The sequence below is a fragment of the Leuresthes tenuis genome, unplaced genomic scaffold (genome assembly GCF_036924035.1).
Source record: "Leuresthes tenuis unplaced genomic scaffold, fLeuTen1.0.hap1 SCAF_5, whole genome shotgun sequence".
NCBI lineage: Eukaryota > Metazoa > Chordata > Actinopteri > Atheriniformes > Atherinopsidae > Leuresthes > Leuresthes tenuis.
The window spans coordinates 4,435,518-4,461,054 of NW_027325359.1; the positions used below are offsets into that span (position 1 = coordinate 4,435,518).

At 40.5% G+C, this 25,537-nt stretch overlaps 1 protein-coding gene across 1 annotated transcript in view; it reads right to left on the reverse strand.

Annotated features, from left to right (window-relative positions):
* Positions 1 to 16,903: 16,903 nt before the first annotated feature.
* Positions 16,904 to 25,537, reverse strand: part of ldlrad3 (low density lipoprotein receptor class A domain containing 3) — a 78,776-nt gene continuing 70,142 nt past the window's right edge. Inside the window, exons 5-6 of the mRNA XM_072385544.1 lie at positions 19,219 to 19,621; positions 16,904 to 18,745 (exon numbers count right to left, since the gene is read on the reverse strand). Coding sequence (XP_072241645.1) covers positions 18,541 to 18,745; positions 19,219 to 19,621 — 608 coding nt within the window. The 3' untranslated portion in view covers positions 16,904 to 18,540. The remainder of the gene's footprint in view (positions 18,746 to 19,218; positions 19,622 to 25,537) is intronic.

Consider the following 25,537-nt stretch of genomic DNA (forward strand, 5'->3'; position numbering starts at 1 on the left):
TGTTCTACACAGACCTATCCATAGTCTGCTGCTGGTCCATGACTTGAGTTATGAGTCATGTTGCAGGTGTGACTGAACTATGTTCATTGATGTGCTTAATAACAGAACCATGTTCTGCCATTCGAGTTCTGCAGACCGAGATCAAGTTATCATACCAACATATGTCTACATCTTACAAATTTTATGAGGTAAATGACTCCAGTGGATGATCAGGAAACTGTACCTCTTGGGGCTTTCATGTAAAGAGTATTGTAAAGAGTATTTGTTGTGGCAAGTGATGCTATGTATAATAAATTGGTATAAATAAGTTGACAATATTATAATCATAAACCCTGCTTTTACCATAGATTGATAGAGAAGTGAAAGCTTATTAATAAAATGTGTAATAGTACTGTCAAAGGGGTTGTTTTTTTCCACATTGTACTTCAATGCAAGGAAAAATTATTTTTGTGATAACAAAATAAATGTTAAATGTTTCATCCAGCTTTATCCGCAAACCTGACTTACCTGTGTCATTTTTTCCAACTGCCAATGTTTTTTTTAGTTGTTTTTTCATTTCTTATTTTGATTCTAGACTTTTGTAGGATTTCCCAGGGGGGAAATTGACATAAGAAAATTTAAAAAGTTGTGGATTTGTGAAAATTCACAAATCCACAACTCACATAACATTTCAGCTGTTGTTGTATTCCTTCAGCTCTTTCTCACTCTCTCCTTCTTCTGTTTTCTCTGACTTCCATCTTTCCATTCTGCTGTAATGAGCGTGCTGTAGCTGCAGGCCTGTCCGTGCTCTTTTAATCCTTCCTTTCAGCTGGAGGGCCTTTTGGAGCACAAGCACCCAGAGCCTGTTCGTGAATTTAATTAAACATTCTTGGTGTTGCCGTTTCACTTTGCACTTAGCTTCCTTCTTCTTTCAGACATGCACACGCACGCATATCCACACAGACACACCGTCTACCAAAAATCTCCAGCTACACTTTTGCTTCACCTCGTCCACTTGCTGCCTTCAGTGTACTTATGACATCAGATATCTCTCATGTCACCTGAGAGACTTTAGTCTACGTCTAATCTTCTAACCTGTAACCTGTAACGTATCAGGCTGTGCCTGATGCCTGTCTGTGTGGCTGATAAATTTAGTCAAATGACACTCGCTTCAGCTATTTTAGATTTAATAACAAACAAACGGACAAAAGTAGATAAGCAAATTCTATAATTTCCCCAGTTTGTGAAGATCAGGCCATTTCAACACAAGTAAGTCTTTCCTCATTTATTCAACGTTTATTTTACTGAGTGACACCTTATAGTTGAATTTGGAGAAGATTCGGCGATGACCAAGCTCAGACATGATTTTGTTGCAAAATGGCTGTGTTATTCCACTACTTAGTGAATGGAGGAGGGCATCGTTACTATTTATTTGACTGTGAGGAATTTGCCTCAGGTGAATCTGCAATCTCATATAGCTAATAAAGTCTGAAGTCCATAAATCAAATCATTGTGTTCTAACCACATCTATACCCATGCTTTACGTGTTGCACGAAATACTGATGAATGCGTGTGGTTTATTGAAAATTCATGTAAAACCTGCGAACAAATTTTCTCCAAACTCTCTAATCTCAAAAGCTGATCAAGAAGTAGCAAAGGACTTCTAATGTCTGTCATACATGTGCAAGGAGTTGCACATCTATACATGCTCCACATAAACATTGTCTTATCAATTAAATAGTGCAGAGGGCCAGAATATACAGCTCTTGTTCCCTTCACTGTGAGTGTGTGTTATCTTCCCTGGACTAACACAGGCCCTCATTCATTCTCAGGGCTTTATAACTGGCCAAAGAAAGACTAATTTGGGTGGAGTTCTTTTTTTTTTTTTTTTTTGACGGCTGTATGGGGGAGCTGTATTGTTTGTCTAATCCGCAGTGACTGGGAAGTTGTACACTGTGCAAATAGTGCATATTTGAGCAAGTAAAGCCCCTTCTGCCCCAAATGTTGAGATAAGCATGGGGCTTGGGTTTATTCATAAATCGTTGTCTTAACTGACTTCTTTTTTTTTCAAAGACATTTTGTTTTCCATCAGTGATGCATACTGACAGATTTTGGTGCTACTGCAGAGACAGTTGTGGAATCCTTATCTCACAGCAGCTTTGTTTATCAGTGCTTGTATACGCAGAGAATCGACATGAAAACAACTGGGACATTTTAGTGGAGAACAGACAGTAAAGAGTGATCATGTTAAAACAATAGAAAACAGCTTCTAGAAGACTAGATTTTCTATCATCATTGCCCCTTCTCACGATTTGCTTTCCTCCTCTCTTTTTATTTTTTTCTATCTGAGTTGCATGCTTAAGAGAGGCTTTGAGATTAAAGTTTAGAAAAGCACAGACAAATTGATTTCTTTTTGTGTAGTTAGGTGAGTATTGCTTGGTAAAATTATGAATGCCTTCCATGAGTGGAGTTGACAGTCAGCAAATCAGCATGCAGCTATTCTGCGAGTTTGATGAGGTTGAGATCCATCACTCTGATCCCAGAAAGAATGCAGAATAAGAGATGATTATAGTGTGGTAATGATGCATTTTTCCTTTGAACTCGTGCTTTATGGTAAGTTAGAGAGGGTGGTTTTCACTGTGCAGAACAGGGTGAGTGTTCTAGAGGAGACATTGAGTTTGTGTGTTTGACAGTTAGCTGGCACACTAAGGCCTCAGTGAAATGTTCCACCTTGTTTAACGTGAAGCAGCCACGCCTTGGGCTACATGCGGAGTGTTTTGACGATATGTCAGTGTAAATCTAAGGGTTCTGACGTACTGGCTTCTCCGCATCTCCTAGTTTCCTTTTACATGGCCTGAGGCTGACTTTTCTGTCCTGCCCACTATTTGACTTTCAGATCAGTCAATCTATTGCATTACCATAGCAATAGTTTTCAAACACAGCAGACATTGTGGCTTGGAGCAAATAAGTCAAATAAAGTGCACCAAAAGGTTTGATAAGGAGTATGGGACCAACAGCTAAATTCGCTGTGTATTCTGTGGTGTTTTTAAAGCTCAATAAATTCAGACAGCTGCAGCACTTAGTGCCATTGTGTTACCTTTTGAATAATTGCGATAGATCTCTGTATCAGAACTTTAAAGGCCGTGTGTAGCCCAAGCCTTTCCTAATCTCCCCGTGATCTGCATAGAACTGCATAAAAGTACTGCTCACAATAGCTGTGCAGATCAACACCAACAAGGCTAACTTGTCCAACTAAGTACTGCTTTATTTCTGCTCCCCTTTAAAACACACAAGCTATAATCTACGGGGGGAGTGTTTGGATTTGAGGTCTGAATCTTTCAAAAGCAGTGCTCCCCTTTCTTCCCCTTTTGCTGTATTGAGGAATTCCCTTATCTTGCCTCTGCAGTGGCGTAGCACAGAAAAGAGCAGGCCGCTTCATTGTCAACCCCGTGGAGTTCCAGTCTTGTTTGATAATATTTTCTGTGGGTCACTTGACATCCCCCTCCTTCTTTTTTTCCAACAACCCTTCACCCCCCTCATTGTTTGCCTCTACCATTATTCCTCTAACCAGATTCAGGGTGTTTTTAGGGTGTTTAGAGGGGGGATGGTGTGATTTTTAAGAAGTGGTTTGAAGGGAGGATAGGGAAGTTTGTCATTGGTTTGAAAAGTGAAAGGATTCAGCTTGCTAGTGGCAAGCAAGGGTGAACCTAAAAGCCACAGAACCATATGGAGCCCCCTGACAATCAAATTACTTTCTCTCATCTCTTCTTCCTCCCCCCTTTCTATTTGAAAAAAAATTTCTTAAAGAAATTAGTGAAGACCTTTGCATTTCCCATCCAAAGGCAGCGAGGACATGCCGAAGATGTGACCGAATTCCACCGCTCCTAATAAGTTAATGAAATAATGAGATCTTATTATGTCCATTGTGCCCTAAAGAATTTGAGGGAAAATGCCTTACTCTAAAGCTGGAAACCCTTAGAGTCAAATATTCCAGACTTCTATAGAGACTTTAAAGATTATTAGAATTCACAAAAGAGGATAAAGCATACATTTTCATGCATTTAAATCACAATTTTACATTAATATAAATAGTAGCTTTAAAAAAAAACACTTCTTAACGTCTTCTGAAACAAATTATACTGTTTTTTTAAAGCATTTCACTGCTGTAATAACCCGACCATCCATCAGATGGTTTGTTTCACAGAACACAGGATTCCCTCATCGTCATTTCATGACTCTTGCAGTCTAGAATGATTTTTTTCCTCAACCTGTGTTAAATGTTTTCACCATCTCCTGTAGGAACTGCTTCCATTTGCCATGGTTACAAGCTTCTTCCATGTTATTTAAATGGAAAGGTGACTGGAGAATAGCCAGGGGGTATTTCATGGGACAGAGGGACGTGCACATGCTTTGGGGCAGAACTCACACCATAGTTGATGCCTGGGTGGCCAATTAGCAAAAAGGAAAGAAAAACCCTGTGCCATCAACCAATGGCGACTGGGGGAGGAAAGAAGGGTGAAGGTTTTTTTGTCTGTTTTCCTCTCCCTTTTCCTCCCTCCCTCTGTTCCTCTTTTGCTCTCTAGCTCTGTCTGTCAACTTGGTGTCCGCAGCAAAACTCAGTTGGAATACCCAATGAGGATTACCAGACTGGAAGAAGCGGGATTTCTGGAGTTGTGTGTGTGTGTGTCTGTGTTTATGTATGTATGCATGTCTGTGTATGTGTGTCTCACTTGTTTGTGGAACAAAAATGTCCTAGTGTGTCTCCAGACAGACATTTGGCTGTGTCCCATTGGCCATAGAGGATTACAAACCCTCTCTTTGCCTCTTCACACTGGTCCACAGTGCTCCAATCCCCCTGACTAATGACCCAGTGAGACACATTCATTCTGTCAAATAGACATCAGATCTGGGCTCATCCCCGATATATCCTCTCACTGAACATTAAACATCAAGGGGCTGATCACCATGAAACCTAGATATCACATCTTTGGGTATTTATTGTGCATCTGTATCAATTAATGGTTTCACAACCTTAAATGTCTAAAAAAGACCTGTTGGTATGTGAGGCAAACGCTAAAGCCCTGTGATTCAAGAATGTCTTTAGCAGAGAATTGTCAAAACTTGATCTCAGAAGTAGCTGGCTGGCAAACTCTTATGCTTTAGTAGCTGTGAGGAACCAAAGTGTAAACTAGTGCACTTCAGTTACTGTTAAGTGTTGTGTGCTCTTCTCTAATGCCCGGCGAGATTAACAAGGTGGAGGTTTGCGCAATGTTAGCTGTGTTTCTCCCAGGCCTGTTCATTAATGCCTCAAAAGGAGATAGGGTGTAAGAGAGACCTGTGGGAGCCTGTCCTCTACTCTCCATTCCTTCAGCCTTTATCTGCTCTCTCTGCCCCTCCAGATATTCCACTAAACTGATCCTCCCTGACGCCAAGCCAGTACACGAACTTGTTACCCCCAGCAATACGACCCATTTATACAAATCAGGGCAGAATGGAATGCTACCAATGATAGAACTTAAGTGTGGAAAAATTGTTTCAGTCAGAGGGTTAATTTCAATGTAGAAAGTGAACATTGTCATTCATTTACAGTTTTTATATAGTCATTTGTTGTAGCTGGAGAAACAACTGGGCTTTACCTTCATGTTTGACTTAAACATTACTGATTATTCTGCTGAGAATGATCTCATGATGCCATTTTGTCCTGCATGTTGCTTTAGATGCAGTTTAGATGAATTATTGTTAGCTGGCTCGCATTATCCCAATTAACCTTTTCAACAAAATAGTTGTAAATCATCAAATGTATAGCGGCTTGTATTCGCTTGTAAGTGCAGCATGTGCATGTGTGTATTGAAATGAGTGTGTCAGTGCTTTTGCACAAGCAGCCTGTTTTAATGACTCTGGGCCTGTTGAAATTGAGAATAACTAATGAGTGTGCACCGGTGGCTGTGCATACAGTTGTGTGCAAGCATGCAGCTCTGTGAGTGTCTGCGTGCTCGGGTGCATGTTGAGGAGCGCAGGCCTGGAGTGGGGTGCTGCTACTGCTTTTGGGACTTTGTGGGTCTCTGTGAAGCGGGGTCGACCTTGTGGGGCTCTCCTTGGGGGCCCAGACAAAGCCAATGCAGGATTATCCACCCCAGGACAAAGTGTGTGATTACCATGAGAAAAGAGTCAGCTCCAGCCCCATAGCCAAGGACTGCCAGGCCTGCTGGAGAGGTGGGCCGCCACTCATTAGCCGCAGGGAGAAGCCGAATGCATGCGCACACTCACTGTCCTACACGCACACAAGAAAACACAATGACACAGACACACGTAATGACTTGCATGCTCATGCTGTTACTCGTGTGTATGCGTATAAATGATGTTTGTAGCTGTTGAATGCACAGATTTACAGAAGTACTAACTTTTCGTAATGTATAGATTATAATATATGAGCATGAGCTTAATCTCATAAAGATTCCATTGTTGTTGTACTGTAAAAGAAATGGAGCTGTTTGACATGCAAAAGTCAAGCCTCAAACAAATGCATGAATGCTATGATGATTGAATATCCTCTGTACAAATTCAGATTGTTTATTCACATAAACCAGTGTTTCATTATTATTTATTTCTTTGTTATAGTATCAGTTTTACATATATTTGATCTCATCAAAGTAATCTTCTATGATTGGAGATTTAGATTAAGTTTTAATTTAACAACAATGAAGCATTAGTGCTTAGTACTTAGATGTATTGTGTATGTTGTGTGTAATTTCTACATTGTAATATGTGTCAATGCTGTTTAAATAGTAAAGGGGATTTTTTTCCAGTCAGTATTGACATGATGCATATCATCTCTATAAAGAAAATAAGTCCTGCATTTGCCGGAGTGTGTGCTCCACAATGCACAGACTAACGGTGTCCCGCCCTGCTGCGATAGCCCCTATAAGTGCCACAGGTCTTTTGTAGAGTTTGCATCTTAAGCTCCTGATCAGTGGATCTCCTACCTCTTCACTGAAGAGTCTCTCTGTCTACCCTGGATTAAAGGGATGAGCTGATACTCTTCTATCTCCTCATCCCTCGCTCTGTCTCCTCGGAGGAGGATGAGAGAAAGATGCCTTTTGTTGGTGGGAGGCAGCCCACTTGAGATGAGCCGGAGAGGGTCTGCACAGAGGAGGTTTGGGGGAGGCGAGGTACAGAAGGAGGAAGGATGAGAGATGTGATTATTGATGAGGGATATGTTTTTCAAAGACTTCTACCAGGCAGTATCTCAATGCATAGGCACTAGAAGACACAGGGACTTGTAACAACTAAGAGAGTGAGTGATACAGAGTGTATTGTTTTAATTGGGTAGCAGCTCCTGGTCACCAGGGAGGTCAAGAGTTCGAGCCTCTGCCACTTTGACCCCTCACCATTACAGCACCTTTTTGTCTGCAGCCTCTCTTTTATATTTCTGTCTTTTACCACTTTTGTTCTATTTTACAACCTCTTTGTTTCTTCATTGTTGGGAGGGGTAGAAGCAGCTTTGAGAACGATGGATCGACACATGGAAAAAACACATTGCAAGAGACGTGTTACTGAAACTTTCTTTGCATTTTTTCAATTCAGTTGCAATTTTTAGAAACATTTTTTATCTTCCACTGTTATTCTCAGTCATGTTCCAGTACCTTGACATTTATCTTCCTCCATCACTTCCTTTCTTCTCGTTTTCTTCTTTTCTTTCCCTCTCCAGGGTGGGAGACAGGTCACAGCTTTAGGGGGCTGGCAAACCTGTCATGTGTTGCTTTGTCTCAATTTTCTCCAGAACATACCACTGCAAGTTAACCTGGCAACAGCCTTTCTGTTTTACCACATTACTGTAAACTGGAGAAATAGTAATGTTCCTCCTCAGGCCAAAATTCTCCAGTGACTCCACAAAAGGTCACTTTGACTTTTAATTTACTATCCTCTGGGTATGATTCATGATTTGCTCTTTTACAGGGGCCTGTTGATGTTTATATTTGACTTCTAGAGCTAAAATAAATTAAAACGTGATTGAACACTCAGCTATTTATCTACCTGGAGATGGCTGCCAAGGCACTATTCGCTGAAACAGGAATTAGTGAATGTCATGAGAGAGAAATTAATTCTCATGTGCAGCTCTATAAATATTTGACTCTCCTTCCTCGAGCCCTCACCGTGAAAGAGGCTCTGCCTAGTCCTGCTCTCCTTACCAGAGGGAACAGGGTGGCAAGTTTTCTGATTAATAGACTTACAAAGAACATAGATCATGTTTTTTGGGAGACCTAGAAAAAGTTTGGGCCAATCCTCTGTACCCTGCAGAACATCTTATTCAGCAGTAAATTTGAGTCTGTTTTCAGTGAAACATTGTGCAGGTAAAGCATGCCCTGCTTCTTCCAACATTCTTTTGAAGTAGCTTGAAAGCTATTTTCTCTCACTGCCCTATGTTTTTGTCCTTGAGTTGGTTATACTATTCTCAGCGATTGACAGGAGAAGATGGAAATGTGGGTATTTTTTGTTGTTGCATACAGTTCCTTCCAATTATAGGTCAAGCTAACTGAGCTCTCCAAGATTTTCTGAAAATGTGACTCAGTTGCTAGTTTGGTTATTTGGCCACTTCTATATATAGATACCCAGTTAGGAAACGTGACAGTGTAGAAAGTAATGTAAGCCTTTACAATTAAATCACAAATAACTTAACTCATATTCAAATTAAACTCCAGTTTGTCAGTTGTATTGGTTGTCCCGAGACCTGGGAAGTCTTCAGTTGAATATCATAATGACCAATATGACCAAGACTTCCTGTTCTGTGTGCCGGTCATTGTTTGAATGCAGATAGATATTAAAAAGCTAAATCATATTCTCAAAAGATAGCAGATTATTTTAAGATTGCATTCCAGCACATATCTTTTCTCTCCATGATGTTGATGTTTTTATGCATACAATGTGATTGGTCAAAGCAACACTGACAACAAATAAAAAAAATAGTTCTACTTCTTCCAAATCTCTGCAGATATCTGTTTAAAGGCCTGATCCAACAATTCTCTACAAGAGTGTGATGAGTGGAACTTTGTCAGGTTTGGCCATTCTGACTTTAATCCAGATTTCGAATGAACATATCTGTGGGAACACAGTTCGAAAAAAATATCTGAGAATTAATCTAAGGGTAATATCAAGAGAGTAACATACAAAATAATACAGGTTTACTGAGGTTTAGCTGCCTCTGTCAGTTGACAGCTGGAAAATACATGTATTTTTTCTTTAGAAAATGTTTGCAAAATGTTTCCCTATAATGGGTGTCTGTTGTTGTGTATCACTCTATGAGATCATTGGTGAGTATCACAGATGGCCTGAAGCCTGTCTGTGACATGACTAATTTATAATCATCAGAAGATGGTTGCAGCACCCTTTTCTCTCTGCCCTGCTCATCCTCCCTCTCTATGATTCTTACACACACACTCAAAAATACACATAAACTGGATTCTACCTAGCAACAATCACACCCGAATGGCATAATATCACTCTGTGGTTCAACTCCAAAGTAAGGGGGGGATTCAGTAGGAGGAGGCTGTTTCAGGTTAATCTGGCATCTGTCCACCAGGGGGACTGCTTGCCTCTGCTGATCAGATATTATGGTCACCACAGCATCATTTCACCGTAGATTTTTAGATTTGGCTTAAAATGTTTTAAAGGAATAGATTATTAATAATTTGCAATAAATAATTGCTATAGCAGACTTTTCTATTCTAAATTTGCTCACGTTGTTTAAAGTTAAGTTTCTATGCTTAAAATCAGTTTGAATTAAATATCCGTCTCACTATTCAACAGTTAGTATGTTGAATTTGAATTCCCCTTGTAAGGGAACTCAACAAGCTGTTACCCCCATGCCCCCAAACCAACCACCCACCCACTCCACCATCCTATCCATCAACTCAGCAACCGGTGATCACTGAAGAAAAGGAATCAGCTCCTTCTGGTGTGTTCCCTCGGCCCATTTAGCATAGGTCCCCACCCCGGTGCCTTCGGGCATGGCTCTGTGCCCTGACAGAGGAGTCTGGGGGAATGCACACTCTGCTGAATGCCTTCTAATGGCCCAGAATGGTCTTTAATGAGCTTGAGGATGCAGTGCTCCGTATGGTGTTGTTCACCTGGGAAAATCACAATCTGTGCACCGTAGAACCGAACACAGGCCCAAAATGCGCACACACAAAACTAGAAAAACACACATTCAACTGGCTTTTTGCAGCCTCAGCACACTATTGTCCCTAGAGTGAATAGATCTGGAGCATGGTCAGTCACGGTTTCATTAGAGTGCTGTGAATTGGAAGTCTGCTTGTGAGTATTTGCGTTACTGTGTCCAATTTTGTGCTCATTGTCTCCAATCTTGCAGTAATTCCCTTTATTTCATAGCCTGAGTTTAACATTGTCACAGAATAAATTTAGCATTTAACTGAAAACAACTTTAGTCAATATACTGAAATAGATAATATTCCTCATGGTGGTGTAATTCCTTAATTAACAGTAATTCTTTCCTTTTTCAGCACTCTGACCAGTCTGTTATCTGCTTCCTGAGTCTCTGGAGTATCATAAACCAGCACACTAAATTTGGACATTCTCACAAGCCCTTTCCACTGACCGGGGCTTTCTTCTTATAAGTAATTCCCCTCTTTTGTATCCTTTCCTGCATAATCCTTCTGAAATCTCCTTGGTTTCATTTACCTACTTGTTGAACTTGATCATGTTCTTTATTGCACTTTTTTTTCTTCTTCTTTTTAAATCTATGTACAGAAAGTTTGATAGGTTTGTGATAGAGTATCTGTCTTTTCCCAACCATGTATCCATATGTCTAGAGAAATAAGAGGCTACTGTGCTGTCATATTTACAAAAACATGACTCCATTGCAGCATATCAATCTTGTGATAGAGGACAGGACTCTGGTAAGTGCAAGAGGAAAATGTGTCTGTGTTTTTACAGCTCTGATGGACAGTGTTTAATAGGTGTTGAGTTTTAAACGTTGGGACGTCAACCATATTTTTACCAAGCGCATTCACCAGCATGTTTGCTTCTGCTGTTTTCATTCCCTCAGATCCAAATAAATCTTAAAAAGTGACAATAGTCACATAAAAAAACAACAACACAACATTTTTGTCAGCTGGTTATTCTAAGAAACACTTCAGAACTCCAACAGCATGATAACATCCCAATTAGAGAAGGGATTTCCCTGGATGTTCCTCGCAGATACAATACCCTCTCATGTTCCACTTCTCTACTTCCCTACAGACCGTGTCAGTTTAAAAAATGAAAACTATTGTGTTTTGTTTAAATTGTTTTGTCTTAATGACTTCATTATCATTGTGTTTTTGTGGCAGACAAACATTTATGAATTTCATGTTGTTAAATGAACAAATGTAATCTTGAATTTTCACCTGCAACATCCATGATGAGCAATGACAGATTCTATCAGCAGAGGTTGGACCGCTCTCTTCCTTGGATCACAAAGGCAATGTTGATGGCAGAACACCATCAAAAGAAAGGCACCTTGCCATTCACTAGTCTGCTGCGCTCCTCAATTTTCTCATCTTGTCTGTCAGCATAAACTACGCTACAAAAAGGTTTTTCTCCTTTCATCTCATTCTGTGATATCAGAAATCAAATCTTGAGCAGCAGCATCACAGTTGAGTGCACATATTGGACACAAAAAAGGCAACTTTGATGTCAACCAATGTTAATCTCCTACTTTATTCATCTTTCTTTAAAAGTTCTCTGCAGATGTGCTCTTGGTCCCCCTTCACACCTGAGTTTTACGTTCCACTTCACAGAGTAAAAGTGATCAGGTTAGTAGAGCATGGTGAGCCTCGGCTTGTGGGCCCCTGAGTCAGGAGTTTGGGGCCCTTGCTGTTCCCTGGAGGGTGTGCCCATGGACACTAGGGGAGGGACAGGGCGGTCCCCTTTGACAGCTCAACACACAAGGTCTGCTGGTGACCAAGGGGCCATCTAGGGGGCCTAAACTATACTGCTTTAGATAGCAACACACCCTGGTTCCATCCCCCAAGCCTCTGGGCTGTTGTTTCCTCAGAGAAAAGGGTGTGTTTGCAGGAGAGACCAGGCGAAGACAGGCACGTCCCTGGACAAAAGGCGGTCCTTTGGCCAGCACTGTTCTGCATGGTAGCGGCTGTATTCTTCTCCCCTTTTTTTGCCTTTTCTTTTCTTAGAGTTGGCTGCCTTTGTGGGAACATGATAGAAGTTGGGGGCCAGATATGATGGATGGAACTGGGGGGCATGAACGAACTGAGGGGGGGGGCACAGGATAGAACGGGATAGAGGGGCCCAGTGTCGTGCTCCCTGTATAAGGGGAACGTGCGAGGCATGGGGTGGCCTTTGGGACTCTAGCTGGGCGTGTACCGGCTCTATGCTGCGTGTGTTTCATTTTGCAAAACGTGGGGTTGGATGCTGGGGGAGGGGTGCAAGCGCAAGTGTGAAGAAGTGTGACAAAGGTATGCAAAGATCTTTGAATGTGTGGATGGGAATGTACATGCAAAAGTTGTGGTAATTTGGGAATTGCAATAGAAGGTAGTATATATTGTGGGAAAAACAGCCTTTTTTCACTATGTTGGCAGTTTAGCTCCGCCTGCTGAATTAGCAAGAAAGTCCCTCACAAGCAAATTAGTTTTCAAGATAGAAAAAAACCCTCAGTATCGAAGGCATGTAAATCAGCATAAACATAGACATGTGTTCATCTGACAGTTGAAAATGAATAAAAATGAATGATATTTTGTTGGGGAAAAAAAGCGGGTACGGACTTGTGTTATTGCACTTGTAATGAGGGTATGAGTGCACAAGTAGTAGGTGCTGCTGAATGTGGAGCTCAGCTCTCTGGGGGTAAAAAGACAGATGAGGGTGCAGAGTTGGGATGAAGCCACAATATTTCATCAGAGACAGTATAGGACCAGGACTGGATAAATTGTTTAAAATAATCATCATACGACTATCCTTTGACCAACAGCAGAAAATACCACACACATGGTACATGAAGTTGTCATCAATTCTGAAGCTTCACGTTGGTCTTCCTCTGCTCGTCTCTTTCATTATCTACAGAATCATCTTCTTGTTTATTTCACTGCATCATATAATGATATAAAAGAGCATTCCCAAGGGATTACCCTCCTCTGTTGGCCTTCTTACTGCACCTTGCGCTGTGGAATGTCCTCTGAGCAAATCAATGGCAGTTTTTTTCTTGTGTCACTTCCCTCTCCCACTTTCCACCTTGCAATGTGGAATGTCCTAATCCATACAGATACATTGCAAGTTCTTATAACCCTAGGACACATTTGAGCAATTTGCATTAAAAAAGCCCCTCCTCAACCTCTTAACACAACTCAAATTAAGAATGTCTCGCTATCTCTTGGTGCCAAGACTAATCTAATGCCTCTGCCAACACAATCAGCATTTGCATCAGCATCTTTTATCTGATAGTCCAATTATTTGTTTTTTTCAAATGTTGTTTGAGGTGCTTTAGATTGCTGTCGAGGTCACAGAATGGAGCTTTAGGTCCAGCAGTAAAAGTATCTTATAATATTCCTACTGTAGTCCATCAGATTAACTGGAGCTTTTTGTTGATCCATACAGACCACCTGCTGCATAACAAAACGCCCCTACGTCACACTTTCACTTCCCTCTCACCAAGAAAGATTGCTAACCTCCTCCTTTTGCATTAAAGACTGGTCAGAAACAAAGAGAAAATCAGGACAGACGTCAATCTTCTGCCCATCACATACCAAACAGGACCTGGCAACCTGCTGGCATCCCTCTAGAGGGCTGAGATGAGTGTCTGGCAGCATGCTGGTTGTCCAAAGCAGGCAGGCTGGTGGCTGTCACCCAGTGCCCAGAGAGAGACATCCTCTTAGGACTGGGACAAAGGTGGCTGGTCCTTAGGGATTAACCATTAGCATGCTAGTTTGTGTGTTTAACACTGGCCTGAATGGAAAGGACAAGAGCCAACACCCCGGTCTTTTCTTAGGCAGGGAAGTGTTACTGTTTCAGCTGCTAATGCTTGTCTGACTTTTGCATATATATGCATACATATATATATATATATATATATATATATATAGAGAGAGAGAGAAATAGTTAAAGTTATGCAGTAAAGATCATACATTTCAGATTGTTGTTTTTCATGTTGTTCTCGTAAAAAAGACGACATATCAAAACCCCTTTATCCCCTAAATCTCTTTAAAAAATTGTGTCCAATTTTAAGGAGTTAACTTTTATATCTTTGTCTGGTGTGCCAAATATGTATTGATAATCTTAATTTAACATGGGAAAACCACTTTAAACTCATAGATGAGAAAGACAAACACATGCACAATATCTGTTCCATTCTAGGATTCATGCTCCTGCATGTACAACACTAAGATGAGGAATTTGAAGTCAGATGGTAGAGGAAATTAGGTTCACATTTAATGAAAAACATCACTTTCTGAATGTTAATTTTAGTTATCTATGCTCTGAGGTGATCGTAGTCCTTTTTTCTCTGTTTGTTTGAAGTCTAATGATGTGGAAAGACGCCTGTATGGAAATCTGAATTTGTGATTGTCGACAGCGATTGTTTTGTGAGTATGTATATCCATGATTGTGTGAAATGCTCCTTTTTATTCCTGCTGCGGCTGCTGTGTGTGTGATTATGTGCTCAGCCTTGCTGGCTGGTGGCTGATAATAACACAAGAGACCGTGTGTTTGTGAATCTCTTAGTTGAGGAGATTCCCACCGTGCTCAGCGTGTCTGGGCTCTGTGTGTTTTTGGGGTTGCACGCGTGACTCCGCCAGCTGTTCTATTCTCCTGTTGGCCCCCTCAACCCTACGCAGCCCTTGTGCCTCGCCGACCCCTCCTTCGCTCAGAGGCCTGCTCTTCATCTGATAAGAGCTGCGCTGGCCAAACCCTCAGCAGAGCTCCTCAGAGCTGCTCCATGCTAACAATACACCCTCCTATCCCTTCATGCTCACACCATTTACATGTGAAAACACTGGGTCTTATCTCAGTTCACTGGAGCAACGGCACAACAGCCAAGTAAAAGTGTGTGTTGGTTTATATGTGTGTGAGAGGCCTTGAGAGAGCTGCATGAGTCAAATCAAAGTGAACTGTTTACGTGGACACTTATGTGTCTTAAACTATATTTATATCCCTGCGTGAGTTTCATTGCTCTTCCTTTGTTCCTAAAGAGAAACAACACCAACGATTTAAATATACTGTAGCCTTAGTCTCACTCAACACTAGTTGAAATAATTAAAGGCTTGCGTCATATCCAATAGCTAACGGCAACAGAAATGCAAAATCAAAGACTCCCAAGAGAGAAAAACTAGTACCTATCTTCCATATCCTTGGACAACAGCCAGGTTGTCTGTTAACAATAATTTTGCCACATCAAGAGGAACATTAATGTCAGCATTCTTTTCGCTATTATAACCAATAACCTGTCAATCAAAATACCAGTTTTACTACCCACGTCATCATTATTAACATTTTCCTCACTTTTCTCTGCATTAAAGCCCACCGGTCCACTGAAGTTACATACCTTAATGACAATCTAACATGACTGATCAATTAACACGGTGTTGTGCAGTGTACATAGAACTATCGTCCGCCCAATTCACCAGCTGCCATAAAGAAAGGGACTGGGACAGACAAGACGAGAGAAGTGTGTAGGCTTTTAATTAAACTCTGTGTAGCTAAGAGCTTGGACTACGCAAACATGGGCCTCCACCATCAGAGTTTAAGATGAGGTAACGGAGAATGGGGTGTCAGGAGAAAAGCGGCTAAAATTGGAAAGGGAGGGGCGAGCGGAATGAAAATGAGGGATGTGTGAGGGTGTGAAGATAAACGATGAGCAAACTGGGATGAAAGGTTAGTAGGAAGGGATGGGCAGGTAAAGGACAGGGAAGGGCAGGAGTGGGGATGGGCAAGTGCTGTCAAAGATGGTATCATGTTATCTAATGTGACATAATGTGATGCGGATATTGGGGTGGAACAACAAGATGAGATGCAGGGTGTTGGGAGGATATTACAATGAAAATGGTGGGGAGCTGCCGAGATAATATTTATGTATTCGCTATATTCTGTCTGATGCATGTAGATAGTTGCCATGAATCCTAAACGTCAAATTTAAGTTTGAAAACTAACATAAAAAAAAAGTGTGTTCACAAATAATGTAAAAAGTGTGACAAAGAAAAAGATACAAGAATAAATTGAAACATGTGCACAACACAAAAATAATCCAACAATGTGACAGGACAGAGCAGCTTGGAAATCAAGCAAAGCTTTGCTCAACTTCCTGTTTCGTAGTGACACGGTGACATCTATTGATGGAACTGCAGAACTGCATGGCCATATTCAACAGCCACTCAATTGCAACATCAGTGACTGGAGTGAAAAAATGAATACTTTTGGACTCACAAACTTTCCCTATAAATGTTTTTACTTTAAATAGAAATCTGTCAGAATCTCTGACATCATAACAATTCATTCAAGTGCTGCACTTGAACACAGTTTACCACAGCAGCTGAGGGGGAAATATTGTGCTTTTTACCCTAATAAAGTTGTGTGATCGAAATATGAACGTCTTACTTTGCACTTCAAGAACTTGGACCAAATTTGTTCAAAATTAACCTGTGCGTATTTACAAAAAAAGGTTTATTTAAATCAAATGTTGATGCTGCAACAACATACTTTCCTCTTTGATGACTGATATAGTATTATTCAATTAGACTGAGTCTCTATTTTTCTACATGTAGCCGTTCAAATAAACTAAATGACAGTAACATGGATATTTATTACATGTTGATATATTATTTTTACTTTGCTCCCCCCTTGAGCCTCTGTATGACCTCAGAAGGCATTTGTACAAAAAGGCGTAAAAGTCTTATAACAGATTACCAGGAAGAGTCAGACACTGAGATCAGAGTCAAAAATTTGTATTACTTACTAGATCATTGTGGACAAATTCACAAATATGTGGCAAAAAAATCAGAGAAGATTAACTTGACAGTAATTGCTCTTCAAATCAAAACCAAGATATAAACACTGATGTAAATTTGTCAAGAGACATGTTTTCCAGTTTTACAGCAAACAGCGTGATTCCTGTAAAACTCAACGTGTTCTTACAATGACAGCACAAACACACAATTGTTCCTTTGGAAGATAATATATTGAGAAAGGGGTAATGATTATCATCTTTGGTTCGATTGTGTTTTGTTTTTTTCTTTTATTTCTGCACCTGCATCATTTTGTTTTTACAAATTCATCTCTCACCTTAAAACACTAAGTAGCGGTTTACTTTAAATAGATTTCTTAGCCTGCCTATGTCACATGTACAGTGTTAAACACACCACAAAAGAACAAACACAGATCCTTCAGATTTGCATTACATCAGTAACTCAGTCCAGTCTAACACTACTGAGGAGGATTTTTTTCCTTTACAAATGACACACAGCTGTAGTTATATACACCATTTTGAAATTTTAAAAGAAAAAAATATACTTTGTCTATAAACTTACAGGTTAATCTCATATCAGGCTGCTGTTCTTGTTGGCTTTAAACAAGCAGTTTGTGCCCAGAGATACTAACATTCTTATAGGCACCAGCACAGAATAAGGCCTCTATAAGATCCTTTGTATCTTTTGTTTGTCTTCACCTAGGAGAATTATTGGTCTTCAGATACACATAAAAAGAAATGTGATTTTAGCCAACAGCTGTGGCTCTTATGCTTCGAGGAATGATTAAAACAAAATCAAGGTAAAAACTTTGCATCAGTTAGGAACATCTCAATGGTCCTTTTCACATGTTAATCTGGAATTTCAATCAAATGATACAAACAATGAATGAGAGAAACAACCTTCATGTTCATGTTTTAGTTTATATTCCTACTTAAAGGCAGCAGAATATTACGTTTGTCTTGCCAAATCATTAGTTAATTTCACATCAATCACTGCTGCTGCTTTTCATGGTTGTCTGTTTAATTCTAAAAAATGTCTCAAATGTCTCAAAAACAGGTCTCATTGAATCTGATATTTGGTTGTTTTACAATTCAGTTCACAATGTTTTTAGGAAATTCTTGGAGATGTGAAAATAAAAGCACAGATGGGAGTTTTAGAAATTGCTGCATTACTTAAACTAAGCCCTCCAAGTTATCACATATGTTGATGAGAGACTGATTACCATTTCCATCTTTGGAGATACAGCTCATGGTCACTGGTAGGTATCATCCACACTCTTTCTTCAACTGGGGCACAGTTCAACTGAGTTGAACGTATTCCTAATCAACCGATGAAAATGTAACAGACTATGTTGTAATGTCGACATCATACCAGCAGGGGGAGCCATCACACTATCTCAGTCTACCAGCAGGTGCTGGGCCCAGACTGGTGCTTCAGCAAGCTGATGTGTAGGCAGCCAGTTGAGGACATTTTAAAGTCTTTCACTGCTCAATGAATTTCTTCAACTAGGTCCTTTGTCTTTCCTATAGTCTCACATGGCTCTACAGCCTGATTCTTGAGTCCTGTAGGCTCTCAGTTTTACCAGTCTGCAAGAAAGCGGCTACAGTTGGTCTGCGTCTTCTCTGGGGCTGACGCTCTGCTGCTTGCCTGAGGCCACAGTTATGGATGTGGAGGGTGCAGACAGATGAGATGCTGGGGGGCTCACAGGATCATGTGGACCATCATATTGAGGAAGCTCGCCATCTGAAGGAAGGTCTCCATCTGCGAGGTAGGGAGGAGGAGGGAGATCGAACCAGGGAGGTCGACTATGGAAACAGAAAAAACAGGTGATATACTCACGTATAAGACAATAATGCAACTGAGTAATTTATCTATGCAAACATCTAACATTGTAAGATTTTTGCTTCTTGTTATAAATAAGCCCAAATTTGATATTCTGTAACAGAAAAAAGTGATCGCTTTCACCAAGATATCCAAACAAGTACTTTAGAGTAATATCTCACTTGAACAAATGTTTTCCACTTTCTGCTTTCTTTCATCTGAGCAGATTTTAAAAGGAAACTTACTTCTTTTGATTCGTAAAAACTGACCCCCGTATGTTGTGGTGCTGAAAGTTGCCTGTCAATGTACTGTCAAGTACATTGACAGGCAACTTTCAGCACCACTCTTTCTTCTATTGCCATTCGGTTTGTTGCTATTTTTTGCAATGCAGATAAAGTGCTACAGGAAAAAGATTAGAAAACGTCTACACAGCTGGTAGAATAATAATTCCCTTCACCTGGCATCCAGTACAGCTTCTGAGTATGATGGAGGTGAGTCCATGGAGAGTGTGGAGGGATAAGGCGTTCCAGACAGGAACTGCAGCGCTTGAGTTGATGAGTTGTACTGGCCTGCCGCAATAGGAGAGCTGGGGGAGAGACCCGGACCTCCGGCACGTACGTGGCCTCGGTCCAGGATGACCAGACGGGACAAGAGGAGGGGCTGGTGGTGATGGTGGTTATGCGAGCTCCCTCTTACACCTCTTGGCAACAGGACGCTCCGTTTCCTCTGGTGATGAAGGACCAAGGCCAGCAGAGCCACCACCAGGACGAAGATGACAGCGCTGCCAATGACGGCATAGGTGATGCTGGGGTAGTACCGAAGACGATAGTCCAGTGTCACAAAGTCCTGGCCAGGAGTTTCTGTAAGGGAGAGGGGAGGGAGAGCAAATTGAGGATGGATAATGTAGTCAGATGGGGGACAGGGAGGATAAGTGATGGCAGCGGACAAACCGCAGGGAAAGGAGGAAGGAAAGATTTAGAGAAGGAGGATGAGGACACAGGAAGATGAGCTGTAGAGTTGCAGAGCCAGGGGGAACGGAGAAAGAAGTGATGGAGACAGGCGTGAATATTGAGCAGTAAATTGTTTTCATGGGGAATGAGCTACATAAAAGTATTTAAGAAACACATTCTGAGAGCAGCAGCCTCTCTTGGAGTTTAAGCTATACAAAATATAACAGCAACCAGACTCTCCCAAGGACCTCCATGAAACAATGAGGACAAATCAACTGTCATGTAGCAGTGCAGAGGTTAATTCTGAAGCCCCAGTTAAAAAGCAGAGAATTCCTTCTTTTAGTCTGCAAGAAAGAAAAAGAACAGAAAGACGAAATGGTTCTTTGTGACGGCAAAATGGCTAAGAGCATTTTTAGATAAAATGTGACTTAAATTGCTCTTCATTAAAGATGAAAGAAGGCAAAAGGAAAACCAGGGCCGTCACACATTAGCATGTTTGTCACAGGGAAAGGAGTCTGCAAACTGCAGTACTGCAGTCCAGGGAACTTAACGCTCACAATGAGAGCTGTGGCTACTAACAAACGCAAAGCAAGCCAACCTAATGCTTAAAATGAGGAAAAGGACAGCTGTAATGCCAGAGAGCACTGCAGCTTAATATTACAGTTAGGATGAGGGAATAGCACTTAAATATTTCCGCTGACTGATATCACAGTGTGAGAATTTCAATAAGGCACTTGGGATGGGGCTCATGTAAATGGCGTTTCAGCTTATCAGCTGAAAGCACTGTTGTATTAAGAAGAGAGGAAGAGAGAAGGGAAGAAATCCTATTTATTACTGAGCTGCAGAAAGGATGTGCTAATGAGGAATGAGCTACTAAAAAGTGTTTTACACTTGCTGTTTCAGTTCAAGTTACACTTGTGCCTCAAGGGACTGTGAACATCAAACGTCTGTGTTCCTAATAAAAAACTCAACAGACTACTTTCTATGTTCTCCGTTCCAGGTTTCCTTGTTGCTCCTTTAAAGATTATCTGAATTAAAGCTGGACATTCTCAGAAGTAAAACCATCTTTGTCCACTGGCCATCAAACAGACAGCTGATGATATTGCCCAGAAAACTTGCCAGTAAATGACCATTACCAAATATCTCCAGGTTGAATCAATATTCTGAAAATACTTCCATCTGTAAGGATTAGATCCTAAAAAAACAGCAAAGCAGGCAAGCCAATTTGGAGCTTTTTGAAGTATTCAAGGCTTATACAGACTTACAGGCTCTTGGGGGATATTGTGTTAAGCCCAGCATTGAGATTCTGCCCACATTTACGAGGTAGAGCTGTGGAGCTCTCCATTTAAAAAGTCAATCGATGTGACCCACACATGACAACTAGTTGTTCTGATCCGCAAAACCTTACTAACTAAACTGAAGCTGAAAGAACAATTTTAGTGTTTTATGCCTTAGAATTCACAATATGCATTGCACAACCTCATTTCCCCCAAAAAGTTTGGAGTGAACACTTTGCCACAGAGTGCAACTATATACAAAATAATTTCAACACAGTATGGAGACTACATATAAAATGTTGAAAATGACAACTGTTATGATTCCTTTTAAAAATTAATCTAAAATTTGAATTCAATGCCAGCAACTTGTTGCAGATTTGGGAAAGGGAAATGATTACTTTTTTCTGAACCACATCCTATTTTTAAACACAATATCCAATCAAATAACTTACCTGATGCTAATTAATCCAGTTGTTGCGAATTTTCACTTTAGATCGAGCCAAGCTAGCTGTGCCCAGTCACTGAGATAAGCTAAGCAAACTGGATGTCGCAGTCCTCCATTTACCCTGCAGACTGATAGAAAAAAAGTTTGTATCCCTTAACTTTCAAACTACTACTTAAAAAAAAAGGTATTAAAGCTCCTATTTTTCACCAGACTACTGTGTGAATAACCTAGAGGGATTTTTTTTCTTCCCAATATATTTTCTTTTACTTGTTATCCTTTTTCTTTTTGACACCATGCTGAATTCTTCCTTTGTCTACCTGACCTTGGAGACCCGAGGGAGCTTCTGCACTGTGTGTGTAAGTGTGCTCACACATAACGTTGAATTCCTAACAACAACCAGTCTGGCATACAGCCCTGTTATTTACCAGTGTGTATTCAGGGGCCCCATGCTTTGCCTTAATTAAATCTAATCTAATTCAGATGCTCCACCCGACTGCTGCCCGAACGAGGCACCAGCCAATAAAACAACACCCCCCTCCCTCTTGTGATTTAAAATTGCCAGTCCTTCACGCTACCAATTAATTATGGACTGGACTGTCAGCAGAGAAAGATGAAAACAAAGAAGAATTATTTCCATACTTAACTAGTAGAAAAAAAGAACCCCAAATAAAAGGATCCCACTGATGCCAACTTATGCTGCCTATCAGGGTTCAGTGCAGTCCTCTGGGAGCAGAGAGAAACACATACAAAAGAACTCGTAATGCTATAACTTCAACAATGGGAGCGTCCCCGGAACATTCATGATAGAGCCCTGAAAGGCTGTTGCAAATCATGCGGGAGATGAAAAGACAGGGAGCAAAAAAAGAAGAGACCGAAGCAGCCTCCCTTTCAGCCTGAGGAGAGTGGTCCTGTACATTTCTGCTCTCCTGCAGAGAGTATGATTGAGTTCTGGATTCAGTGTTTCACCAAATTTTCTTTTTTTGCTTTTGCTTTCATTTGAAGTAACTGTGCAAAAGGTGGAAGGAGCATTACATGTAAAGATAGACTAGGTGCTCTGACAATATCAACAGTAATTCTGATTACAAGGAAATAGTCCTAATATAGAAGTTTTTTTTTCCCCATACAGTTTGATGATATAGTTTTTTGTTTGCTTTTACTTGGGTCTTGTCTCCATCTCTTTCAGTTGTGAGTTTGTAAGTGTATCATTGCTGTTTCATGCCCTCTTTCAACCTGGCAGCATTCATAGTCAGCCCTTGTTTAGACTTTTTTTGTACTTTGCATCCAGCCTTGTCCTCTTTCCTGTGTTTTTGGTTTGCTTACTTGGTCTTTTGTTGTATCATCTTTGGTAAAGCTCAAGTTTTTGCCTTAAGCTTGAGCCCTCTCTTGTTTGAACTAAAAACTATCATTGCAACTAATCACACTCACACAGCTTACAGGAGCGTTTACACTTTGCCCATTTGTTAGATCACTTGCTTGTGTTGTTAGCCACCTGAAAATTCAATTTGTGTAGAGTGATTTTTGCATATCAAAGTCTTGGATGGATGAGCTGATCTACAATGCAGTGTTTAAGGGAAAAAAAAGGAACAGGAATATACTCTGCTTTGTTCTTTGGTGCAATCGTTATAATTTTTGGCACCTCAGACATTCACATTTTCACACTTTCACAACTTAGTCCTAAATGAATTCTGCTGCTGCACCGACATGCTCTGCCCCGGGTAAAAGTGTTAAAACCTGGTAAAGGGATGCTATCATCAAAATTTCGATTAGTTTTATTTTGCTTACTAGAACTTTAACAAATTTATTCTACAGAAAAACTATCATATCATAAATCTTTGTCTTTACTACTAGCGCTTCAAATGTTTGCACAGATTCATTTGATGGAAATTATCTAAGTTGAACGTCAAAGTTCATAGCAAGTTGCTCTTTCTTGTCACAAGTCACATGAAAGGTGAAAGTGTTGTCGAAAAAATAGCGAAGCCGCTTGGACGCTGATGGCCAAGTCCAAGAAATTTCCCATTTAGCTTCATAAAAGCTCTGTGTGGGATTCTAAATACTGCAGTTCTAAAAACCTTTTGCATTGCTTGCCTTCAATCAGGGTGAAATCAACCATCTACAACCAGGAATAAATACAACCAACAAGGTACCACTGCAGTTGCTAGATGATAAATACTAAGTGAGCAATACACGGTTAATGTTTGAAGTATTTTGCTAAAGGTATAAAACACATGATATATGCATGGAAATAACTTTATGTAAACAGGGTCATTATTTATCTAAAAGTAAGATATTAAGTGGTGAAATGTAGTTTAAATATTCAGTTCCCTCATCTCTAAGTGCATGTTTAAATGGGGCTGCACAGATGTGCTTACTCCCACATTAATAACCTCTCTGCAGTTCTCCCAGTGGTTCTGGAACCTCTTACACTGCATCTATACTGTAGTCATAAACTCATAAACCTTCCATATGTGGAGGCTTGGGGAGAGGGGTAAGGCACCGCCTTTCAGATAGACCACTTTAATTACATCAGAGTGCCTTCTCCCCACATTTCTCTGTATCTCATACTCTCCCCTGTGCTCCCCTCACACTCCACCTCTCCCAGTGCATTCAGATCTCCCTCTTGTTTCTCCTCTGTCTCCTATCTCTCTCTACCATTAGCTTCCCTTCTATCCTCTCCACCTGCTATTTCACTGTGCTCTCCTCATGTACTGTCATGGAGATGACATGCACCTTGCCTTTATGATACACAACAACTGCACTCGACTTGGATTAAGCTCTCACGAGAATGCTTGGCAACAGCACAAAACAATCAGACAAAAAAATACCCCTATCGAATCTGTCTTCCAAACTGTCTCCACTTTGTCTTGTACTTTGTTTCCATTACCCTACCCCCTTTCCCTGCTTTCTCCCTCTGAAATAGTTGAGCACTTTCTGTTGTGCCTGTTTTACCTTTGTACAAGACTTATAGAAGAATTATAGGAGCACAACGTGGTCACAGAAAAAAAAAAGAGCTGAAAGAGGATAGAGCTAAAAAAAGGCATGTCCATAAAGAGAGGAAGAAAATATAAGCATATGGGTAGTGTTAATTTCAAATATTATGTGCTGACATTCTCCTGAAACCTAACTAGACACATCTGTTCCAAATTAGCCTTAAATCTATTACCAGGGGTAGATTAATAGGCAGAGCCGTGCTCTATGCTCCTTTCAGTCAGCATATCTATCTATGAACCTGGCAATGGCTTCTGTTTCTTTCCTACTTTTGTGCAAAATGAAAGGAGCAATGAAAGCACTGCCTCTCCCATCTTTGCGATGACTCACAATCAGATTTTTTTCAATAGCTCTGGCAATTCTCCTGCATGTGGTGCCATGACGCAGCCAATGGGTCAAAAATTGAGTAGGGTTATGAGTGTTTCAGGCTCCTCATAATGAGGCATTATCAGGTAAAAAGGACAATGTGATCAATTGGTATCACTGGAATACTGATCACTGGAATCTTCTCTTAGATAAACGTATCCAAAATAAATGTAAACCATAGAATATAATTTTGTATATAACATATAATTTTGTAATGTTTTGATTGATGCAATTTCATCGACCCAATATTATGGGTCTATCATGAATAGGCTTTTACTTTATGTTTTAATGTTAAGAAGAAAACATTATTTTTCTCAAAGTACATTACAGCATAGCCTCTTGTCAGCTTCTGTCTTTAAAGCTCCATTCTAAAGAGCGCATTTTACTCTGACTGATCAGTTGATCGATCCAAAATGGCAGTGTGCAAGGCTGCGGATCATTTTTAGTTTTAGGATTGCCAAACTAAGCCACTAGCATCATGTAAATGTAAATTCAGAAAGTAATAGAAGAACCTGTGCGAATAAGTTGTTCAGGCTCTCCAGGGCAGCAATTTCTTTGGAAAGAAGCTGCCAATGAAGCAAGGTTTGTACCCTGTAACGTGGCACACCTTGTGTATGCACCCAAACAAAGCAAAAAAAGGGGGCGACCACTTCAATCATCACTTAACCCATTCACCTTTAAAGTTGGAACTTGGTGCTTGAATCACATCCTAGTCATCTAGCCTGAGTTCCAGTTACAATTCTGAAAACAAAA